The sequence below is a fragment of the Neltuma alba genome, unplaced genomic scaffold, assembly GCF_004799145.2.
Source record: "Neltuma alba isolate B1F8T4 unplaced genomic scaffold, ASM479914v2 tig00002706_pilon, whole genome shotgun sequence".
NCBI classification, from domain to species: Eukaryota; Viridiplantae; Streptophyta; class Magnoliopsida; order Fabales; family Fabaceae; genus Neltuma; species Neltuma alba.
In genome coordinates, this window is record NW_021632977.1 from 25763 (window position 1) to 36430 (window position 10668).

At 34.4% G+C, this 10668-nt stretch overlaps 1 protein-coding gene and 1 non-coding gene across 7 annotated transcripts; one reads left to right on the top strand and one right to left on the bottom strand.

Moving 5' to 3' along the window:
• The first annotated feature begins 3458 nt into the window (after nt 1-3458).
• On the top strand, nt 3459-7418 carry LOC114735720 (uncharacterized). Of its 6 annotated transcripts, none has more exons than XM_028923446.1 (11): nt 3459-3540; nt 3829-3964; nt 4348-4449; nt 4543-4659; nt 4797-5294; nt 5485-5768; nt 5862-5961; nt 6053-6112; nt 6277-6363; nt 6511-6627; nt 6876-7418. In XM_028923446.1, the coding sequence occupies exons 2-11, from the start codon at nt 3884-3886 to the stop codon at nt 7182-7184; spliced, it is 1755 nt and encodes a 584-aa protein (XP_028779279.1). In that variant the 5' UTR covers nt 3459-3540; nt 3829-3883; the 3' UTR covers nt 7185-7418. The 6 variants fall into 6 exon arrangements, with proteins under 6 accessions (XP_028779279.1, XP_028779315.1, XP_028779295.1 ...); XM_028923482.1 differs by lacking the exon at nt 3459-3540 and adding an exon at nt 3556-3724; XM_028923462.1 differs by lacking the exon at nt 3459-3540 and adding an exon at nt 3556-3724 and having other exon boundaries at nt 6280-6363.
• Nucleotides 7419-8824: 1406 nt separating this feature from the next.
• Nucleotides 8825-8941, bottom strand: LOC114735754 (U5 spliceosomal RNA). Its single transcript, XR_003739289.1, has one exon. It is a non-coding gene; the product is annotated as a U5 spliceosomal RNA (small nuclear RNA).
• Between the last annotated feature and the right edge of the window lie 1727 nt (nt 8942-10668).

Below are 10668 nucleotides of genomic sequence, written 5' to 3' on the forward strand. Positions count from 1 at the left end.
ATATATATATATATATAAACAAGGCATGAGTCACTTATCTTTTCCCTTTTCTTTTCTTTTCCTTTTTTTTTTTTGGCTTGAAATGATGGATTCCTTATCTAATTCACATGATATTGATAACTTTCACCAAAAGTTGATGCAAGGAGAGAACCTTAGCCTTGGTCCTAAAAGTTAGAATACGTCATGAATTCAAATATTTATTATTAGATTCCCTGGTAAAATTATGATAAATACAGACAACACTTTAAAAGGTCTAATCATAAAATGTTGAACCATAAATAATATACTTATTATGTGTTAGAAATTCCTTACTCGAAGTCTCTGATTATTTATGAATGTTTAATTTGATGTTTGTAAATTCTATACATGCTACAGACAATTATTGTAATGCACCCATTCAGTCATCTTTTAGTACTACAAATGATCCGCACAATGGACTGCGTACCCTCCTACTTGTTCTGAATCAAAGATTAGCTTTGAAAACGATCTGTTATCCAAATTTGATTGCATTTTGGGATTTTTTTGTTTACCAGTATTATTCTTGAGAAGATGATCCATTAGAATAGCCCTTGGGCTGAATTCCCTTTCACCCGACAAGAAACGTAATACAAATGATATTTCAGGAGTAGGTTGAGGACACGGTTTTATGTGTCTGTTGGGTCTGTGTGGACCAGTATGGAAATAAGACAGAGCAAGAATGCAGCTTAGTATTTGGTCGGATTCCTCTGTTTAATTTAAGGCATCTGCTTCCAAATGAATGGCTGTGAGATCAGAGTAGTGTTTTTGTAATGGAACACAAACATAGAGCACCGAGTAGAGTGAGAGAGTGAGAGAGTGAGAGTATGGGAAGCCCCAGCTGCTCACGTGCCCTTGCTAATGGCATATGGAAGCTGGTATCATTAAATCCATGGACCTAGCATGTGTTCTTCAGTGTTTGTCATTATTATACTTGTTATTTAATCTCTGGCTTTGTCTCTAATGCATTGGGAATGTCTCTCCAGTCTCCAAGCTGCCTTTTTCATTAACTACTGTATTTGAGGGATAGAAAATTTTTCTGTGTTTGAGGAAAATAACATGCCAATTTGTTAAGTACTCCCTCCCTCCTGTTCAAAATATAAGATACACTTTATTCATGTATGCTTATTAAAAAATTAGTTAAAATCAGTTTAAAACAATAAATATGTAAAATATGTATTTTTTTTTAAATATGCCCTTATTAATGAAGAGAATAGGTAAAAGATACAAGAAATGAATCAAAGAGAAAATGAAATATATGAGAAGCAGAATTAAAAAAAAGTCATTAAATGTTTAGGCAAAAGTGAATGTTATCTTATTAAAAAAAAAAAAAACCAAACCTCTTCAACAAAGTTTATCTTATATTTTGAACTAGAGGGAGCGATTTGGTTCCTATTTTACCCTACTATTGGAAGTAGTCCATGAGATTGAGATTGGCCCATTTTTTCATTCCTTTTCACTTCTTCTTTCCTTTCAACTTGCGTGTTTGTAGCCCTTCTTGGCTTTCTGTGTTTAGTTTTTAAAATTAATAAGTTAGCATTCCTACAAGACAGTAAGGAGGAGACGCAAAACATTTCCAGAAGCAAGCAGTTTGACATTTCAGACAGACGGTACTTGGTCAATTAATGTTACCAATATTGAGAATCTTGTAATTAATTTTAAGATATTGTGCCACCCCAGCAGTTTGCTCATTACGTTGCTTGCTTCTTCCTCCTGTGTCTCTTCTTGAAGTTTGGAATTTTTGGAGTTTATTATTACAGCATGCTCATAATACATTTAGAATAAAAAAAAATAGAAATACTGTGTCGCCATTTATATGATTTTGTTTATTTGAATAATGCTCTTCGAATTCAAGAACTTCACAATAATAGAACTTCAGAGAATATTTACACATCGGAAGTTAGAGTGGGCCTTCAATAGATTTTTTTCGAAATTGAACACTTTTAATCATATAACTATGCAATCAAATGAAATAATAACTCAAAGGAGTGCAGGGATGCATGCTTTTTCTTTTTAATACTTTTTTTGGGGTGAAATTCCTCTTTATACTTATTCTTTCCTTTTTGTTTAATTATATTACATGTAATTGTTTGTGATAATAAAAAATTTAGACTCAACAGTTATTGATGAAACTTACAGAAAATAGCAGCATATTTAATTGTTGCCGACAATATCTACATGTCATAGCTTAAAAATTGAGAAAACAAAAGCTTTGGCTAAGTGAAAATCTAGATAAATTTATTATTTTAAAGAGCATTTCACTTTTAATATTTTAAAAAATTTAATCATTTGCGATGATGAAAGTTAGACATTAAACAGGCTGATCATCTATTAAATGAGGACTTCGTCCTGCTTGCTTCAAATGGCATTTTGGTTAATGCTCTCTGAATAAGCTATGAATCAGATCTTGGATGATCTCAATTTAGAATAGAAAAGGCAGATATCAACTTCGTTAATGATCTGCTTATGATTAATTAAAATTAGTAATTATGAGAATAAATTATTTATCTGGAGGGCCCCTCATAACTCTGGCTGGTACTTGAGGCATTGCCTTTCTTGAGGAGTACTTTTTTAGTTGTTATCACATGCCCTGACAAATTCCACTCATTTCTTTTCTCTTTTCTTTGTTTTTTTTTTTGGTGCTTTAAATTCTGTTTTAACAAATAAAGTGAAAGCTAAAACCAAAACTTGACTGAAGATAAAAAAGAAAAAGGACACACAAAAAAAAGAAGAAAGTGAATGGAGTTCAGTAAGCTGAAGAAAAACAAAGAGCCAAAATTAAAAACCAAAGGAGGGAAGAAATTAAAAGCCCTTGGAGTGGCTTTAAACAGAGTCATCAATTGCACTTTTTTAGAATGTTAATGGAAAATTATAATCTCATTTTATTACTATAAAAGGGAATAATTTAATTGCGTCTGCTTGATAAGGATGTGTCTTTTTCTCTGTAATTGTATGCGCTTGCCCTTGTCTGAATCCAAAGGAAAAGAATAAGCAGAATAATAATAACTGTTTGAGTTCAGCACAGGACATTAAATACGTAGCTCAACCTACTCCAAATAGTATTTATTGAGTTGAAAATAACATAAAATAAATATATATAAATTGAAAAGTACATTATCATTAATATTTAGAATTTATCACTATCACTAACTGGTGGGAATGTAATGGAAAACACAGATAAGAGAAAAAGGCTTAGCAAACACAGAAACACACACAGAGTGGGACGCACGTTGTTTCATCATGAAAGCAGGTTGTCACTCTCACAGCCCAAAAGCCGAAGTGCTCTCTCAATCACAATCACATTCCTCTCTAAACGTGTTTATATTTGGAGTAAAGACTGAATTTTTCTGATCAGGAACGAACGTTGATAAAATATATGTGTGTGTGTGTGGAAGAAGTGAGAGGCGTGAGGGCAGATCAAAGATGGTTATCATTTTGTTTTGGTATTTAAATCAAATGGGGCACTTTTCTTGAACGAGACTGTGAGCTCGCAAGAAACCTCGTCGTTTTCCTTCTTCTACTGCGGTGGGTTCTTGTTGCTTTCTGTTCACTCTGTTCGAGACACAAATATAAAAGAAGAAGCTTTTTTTGCTGAAGCGGGGATTTGCGTTCCTGGGTCTTTTCTGCTTTCAAGTTTCCCGCTTAGCTTCTGTTTACGAATTTATGAATTCTCTTTCTCCTTGAGAGAGACTTTGTCTAACAAGAGTCGGTTCGTCTGTGCCTTTTTGTATAATTGCATGTTGCTTTGATATTTCATTTCACTTTATCAATGGCTTAACTGTTAACTTCAACCTCTTATTGTGTATCTTACAGGATAAAGTTATATTGCATTGTATTCTTTCTCGTTTTCCGGGAAAGTGGAAAGCAGATGAATACCAGAGCACGAACCAGTACAACCACCACCTCCAGCCTTCAGGCAACCAAAGCTTCTTTAAATGATGAAAATAGAGTAATAAATTCACCTCCTTCTTCTTCTCACAGATTTTATTTATATATTTCTTGTTGTCCTATTGGAAGATCTCGAAGAACCAAGCACCCTGTTATGTTTGTCAGTTTCTCCAGAAAATTAGGCTCTCTACCCTCAAAGGTTCCAAAATTTTCACGTTATCTGAAATGAATTTTTTCTGCATATCTGTAAACGAAAAGCTTGATTTCAGAGCATAAATCAAGAACTGCTTTGATCACAAGCATGGAATTTTTCAGCTCCTCTGAATCCATAAAAAGTGAAATTTGGTTCTTTCGCTGATCTGAAGAAACGAATAGATTTTTGTCCTTCAGCTTCTTTTCTTGAACGCTTATAAAACAGATTCATTACTGACTGTGAAAATGCAGGGTAAAATGGAATCTCGAGGGAGCAGAGTAATGGGTGCCCAGAAAACCTTGAAAAATGGACGTCGATCGAACAGAGAAAGGAAAATGGCCTTGATACAAGATGTACATCAATCATTCTCATATGTTTCATTTGCGTCTTGCAATTAAATGTTACTTCTAAATAATTTATCAATTTAGCTCTGTTCATACCTACAGGTAGATAAATTGAAGAGAAAGCTCAGACACGAAGAAAATGTTCACAGAGCCTTAGAAAGAGCATTTACGAGACCTCTGGGAGCTCTGCCTCGTCTTCCTCCATATCTTCCTCCTTATGTTAGCATCTCTCTATGTTTCTCTTTCTTGTTTACTGCTATCCTGGAAATTTTGCTTTATTCCTAGAATTAACCCCTACATTGTTAAAGGAGAGATACATTCTCTTTATATTGAAATGAAATACTTTTGGAATTCAGACATTGGAGCTTCTTGCTGAAGTGGCAGTATTGGAGGAGGAGGTGGTACGACTAGAAGAACAGGTTGTGAATTTCAGGAAAGGTTTATATCAGGAAGCTGTGTACATTTCCTCTAAGAGAAATTTGGAAAATTTGAATGATTCAATTGAGCCAAACTCAATCAGGAGTTCCAAACACCAACGATCAAAATCTTTGTCCCAAAGCGAGTTTAATTTAACAACACCGGCTAGGCTTCAACCTCCTATTTCCAGAAGTGCTTCCAGTAGGAAGCTATTATTTTCAGCTGACACTGTGGTGTCTGATAACACCACTGGGAAGCAGTTACATAGAAAACAAAACTCAATCTCATCTATTCCAGAAGAAGGACGAGGCAAAGAGAATTTAACGTTTAGTAACGCTGTTATGAAGGACAAGCAGACTCCAGAAAAGAAAACATCCAAAGCCAGCACTCCAGTGAAGAAAACTCCCGTCAAACAAGAATCGGCAGAGAAGTTACAGGTAACCTAGATTATTACTTTCGAGAAACAACCTCTGAAATAGTTTAATTATTTCAACATCTTCATTTTCCGCACTCCTTTAGTTCTGTTACCTTCAGTTCTAGATGGAATTGGATAAGGGTTTGACAGTAGTATGATACAGTATATACATATTTCCAATTTCAACTTCGTTTTTTTTTTTTTTTGCCCAGCAGGAGTGGAGATTAACATGTCAAGAAAGAGCAAATGATAGAGCATCAGAAGTTGACATGACACCAAATGGAATATCAGAAGATATTGTGAAGTGCTTGTGTAACATATTTATAAGAATATGCACATCCAAGGACAGATTAGGAGAACTCAGTGATCCTTACGGCATTAATTTCCAATCCGAAAAGAGAGATATTGGTCCCTATAAAAATCTATGTGAAGTTAAAGCGTCCACGGTTGATTTCAACAGAACAACTAATGCATTGTTTCTGATCCATAGACTTGAGTAAGTTTTGAAAGGCTTAATTCTTTCTAGCTATTGGTTGATAGAATCAATATGGGTCTCCTGAACTAAACTGATATAATGGTTGGTATCCAGATTCCTACTTGGGAAGCTTGCTTCTGTGAAGTTGAAGGGTCTTACTCATCATCAGAAACTTGCGTTCTGGATAAACACTTATAATTCCTGCATACTGAATGTAAGATATAACATCCTGTCTCAAATTAGCTTCACCTTACTGCAATTCGAGGCAGAAGACAGGTCTCATGTTTTGACTTTGGATGTTTTAGGCATATTTACGGCATGGCATACCAGAGAGTCCTGAAATGGTTGTAATGCTAATGCAAGAGGTACGTCGAGCAGAAATATTAAGTTTTCAAAAATTCGGTACACATTAGTCTCCAAAATAAACAAATTTGGCGCACAACCTGACTCACTTTTCAGAAGGATTAACAGAAAGCGCCTGCTATTTTTACATGAAAATTCAAGGTCACTCATTTTTGGTTGTCTTTAGCAGGCAACATTAGTAGTGGGAGGCCAGTTGCTCAATGCAATTACAATAGAGCATTTCATTTTGAGACTACCTTATCACCTGAAGTTTGTAAGTTCCCCAATCAAGCGATGTGCTTTTAGACCCAATGAAGTTCATTTCTCTTCGAAGTCCTTACTTATTTGTACAGCTATGTAAATGTCTTAAAAATTATTTATCATTCATTCCCTGATTTCTCAAATTCTCTTTCTGCAACAGTCATGCCCGAAATCAACAAAAAACGATGAGATTATCGGTAGAAGCACATGTGGACTGGAATGGTCCGAGCCCTTGGTTACATTTGCACTCTCGTGTGGAAGCTGGTCTTCACCTGCAGTATGTTTCCTTCTCCCCACTTCAATCTAACCAATAGTCTCGTCATCTTTATACTGAGAATCTGTTTCTGAGAACACAAATCTTCATACAGTTGAAATTTAGTCCTAGGTTGTGTCGTTCATTGGATTGTGAGAGAGATTCATATAATACCACTTAGTATCAGCAAATATTGTCCAATAATACATTGGTGTCATATGGTAGATTTCTTTCTTGATGTGAATAACTGTATAAATCTTCTGTATATGAAGGTGAGGGTGTACACAGCATCCCAAGTTGAAAATGAGTTAGAAGCAGCAAAGAGAGATTATTTACAGGCAGCAGTTGGCATCACAAACACGAACAAGGTCATAATCCCAAAGTTGCTGGACTGGTATTTACTGGACTTCGCAAAGGACTTAGAATCTTTATTGGACTGGGTTTGCCTGCAACTTCCTCATGACCTCAGAAATGAAGCAATAAAGTGCCTTCAGAGAAGTGGAAGAGAGCCTCCTGTCTCTCAGCTGGTACAAGTAGTACCCTACGAGTTCAGTTTCAGGTTGCTCTTGCACCATTCATGAGAGTTTTAGATTTCTTAGACTTTGATATGGTCGGTTTGTATATTTCATAGTTTTACCTTGATATTTTTCTTTTTTTGGGTTTTTTTCAACAAAGAAAGTACATAAACAGAAGCCAGTGTAAATGTTCGTTGTAATTGAGTCGCTAGCAATTGGCAATACAACAGTGTTTAGAGGTGACAAGTTGGGAGAACCAATTTGGCATACTAGGATAAATTTAACTCCTTTAATCATTTATTACTATTGTTCATGGTTGGGATTGTTTAAGGTATCTTGTTCTGAAGTCAACATAGCTAACTGTTACGTGTTCTTTGGAACAATAATGTCCTGTTTCATACTTTTTTTAAAAAAATATAGCAGGCAATTGAGTATTAAACAACAAAGAAAAATACTACAAAATTTTGAAATATGTCTCCAATGTCATCTTGGAATACTTGGCAAGACCATGGAGCAATACTTCGTTTAGTAACATAATTATCGAGAGATTTGGATATGAGATGTAAGCTTAGTGGTGGTGCAGATATGTTACACACAGCATTTTGGGTAATTAAGAAGAGCAGAGCTTCTCTAGCTACGTGGCAAAAGTTGCAGCTGCATTCGCTACCATTTGGTTATAGGGGTGAAAGACCAATTGCTGCAATATTGATGATCTCTCCTGATAGTAATAACGATTTCCGAAAGGCAATTTTGTATGCCTTTTCAAAGAATTTTAACCATATTAATTTTAAAAGTGCATTATCCATCAGCTACTCCATTTTTTTTTTAATAAAATCGAAAGTTAGTTTTAAAAAAAATGACTTTCGGAATATCAAGTAAAATTGCAAGAGTTAGTCAATAACAAAATTATAAATTATATAATTGATATTTCATTCAAATTTTAAAGAAACAGAGTTTTAAGGAACAATTTTTTCTCTTGAACTTATCGATTAATTTTTGGACACAGTCATTAATCAGCAATATGCATATCAATTTGGCCAGTATGCATGTATCAAATCCGTATTATTCATAGATCACAAATAACTTTCCATGTGATCCTATTTACAAGACATTTAATCAAATAACAAAAACTAAAAAAGCAGTTAAAATTAATTGTTTTTCTCACATTTTAAGTAATGATCACATTTTAAAATTAATCTTAATTAAAGCAATTAAATAGTATGTGAGGCTCTCGTTGCATACATAATGTCAAAAATGAAAGATCCTCCCGGGGGGAAATCAAGTTTGTGAATGCTTCATATGTTTTAACCTATATCATTATCATGAACTTCTATGACCTCTTGTAATTAAGAGCAAAGAGACCATAATTCAACCCCCAAAATTCTACGGTAGAAGCATATAATTATGTTAAAAAAGGAGAAATGTTTAATAGCAAGATAATGAAAGAGATTATTTGAAGGGGTTAGTGAAACCTCTTAATTATGCACCAAGCATTGAAAGTGTGATCAGAGGTTTCCATTCACTCTTTTCTGTTAGATGCAATTTCACTTTCGAAGCAGCAGATAGAAGAATATTGGAGCCCTTATAGTTTAAATATTCAGGAAGCTTTTAGGCCAAAATAAAAATATACTCCTCAAATTATATTACAAAAAAAATATTATATTTAGAACTAAAAAAAAATTAAACAAACTCAAACTGACACGTAGGACCCACCACCGGCGGGATCCTCCCAAAACTTGGCGTATGCCACTGTAAGCAGCGGGCACACGGTATTCTTTAGTAAAAGGCGAAAGAATAGTTCGCTCTGTGCCCACTGCGTGGCTGCGTGAGTCTGGCGCATGCCTTGGTCCTGGTTTTATAGTGCCTTTCGCTATTGGAACTGTCCTGAGCTTCCCGATGCGGGGCTTTGAACGACTCTTCTGCTCCTATTGCTGATCCGATGAACCATGTCATGTTTCAGTTCAGTATCACTTTCCTTATATGTTAAAATCAATAGTTTCTTTCGACATCATAATACTTCTTAAACTCGCAAATGGATTTCATAAAGCAATATTGAAATTTATCCACGCAAAAAATGAGGCATAAGTGATAATTTTTGATAGAGGAGCATGGTGTGATTAAGAGTAAGGGCAAAAGTGTAAACAAAGAAATCTAATATTTTAAAAGATCAATTACAAGACATTAGAGGCTCAATGACAATGACAAGAATAAGGACTAAAGCTATGAAAGAAATCCTGAATTGTCAAATAAGAAAAAAAAAATTAGAACCCATTTATTTAGAGGAAGTATATTTTAGTGAGCCTAAAAGGAGTCCAAAAATGATGATCACATTGTTAGAAGCCCAACAAGATGATGTAAAAAGCCCATATGGGGTTCAGATTAAAGAATTCACTTAAAATACTATGTGACAAGCATATGTCTTGGACAAGGATCATAAGTGACGTTCAAGAACCTTCAAGAGGAATGAAGGATCAAGAAAGCATCATTATGAATTGATTATGATTTAAATTCATTTTTTTGTCAAGGATTATTCTAGAAGATCATGTTTTGATTTACTTTCCTCTTTTAAATAGCAAATTTGTTCTTGAAGTTCAAGTTATTTCTTTTTATTTCTATGTAATAAATAGTGTCTCTCATAGTCAAATAATCATTAATGAGGTATCATCTCTAGCATTTATGTCTTAAGATGCTGATTCTAGGGTCTTCTATAATTGCTTATATATAGGCTACGTTTTTGTAATTGAATTTTCAGACTTAGATAAATGAGAATTGGGTTTATTTTTCTCTGTGTGAGCTTTGCTTGCATCCTTATATTCTTATGAGAATACTTAACAGTATTAGGAGACTGATCAATCTCGTGGTGTCTTTATGACTAAAGTTGTAAGAGACAGGTTCTCTTAAGATCATATCTAATCAACTGTCGATTCGTTACTTGATTCCAACCGTACGTCTCCCTCTTATTAATTTTAGAATCAATGTTGGAATTTTTCGTGTTTATTTGTGTGAAGTTTGTGAAGATTAAGCCACGTAAATCTGATACGTTATATATAACGTCTGCCTTCTATCCTCTCGATACTTGGTATGCTTCTGAATGACAAAATGTGCTCTTTTATTTTAAGATACCACTCACAATTGATAGCGAATCAATTCAATTACAGCTGTAGCGAGTCCAGGGACAGGGAGTAGCGTGGTACGCAGCAAAAGGCGCAAAACCTTGAGGCAATGATTCAGACATGCCGAGCTATAACACCCCCAACGTTATGGTGCTTTTGCCCTTTCTCTTCCTTCTATTCTATCCTTTCCTTTTCTTCATCTTCTGTGCATGGTCAACTCGCGGTTTGTCGGGTCAAAAAGCTTTGAAAGTGAGATGACTTTAAGCCAACGCTAACCCGGGACAAATTATTTATTCATTTTTTGGTGAAATTTTTTATTTTTAAATTTTTTTTATACAATATCCAAAATAATATAATAAGATTTTTTGTTTTTATTTTAAAATATTTGATTGAAATCACTAAATAAATTATACGGATATTTGTTTAAGATATACTAC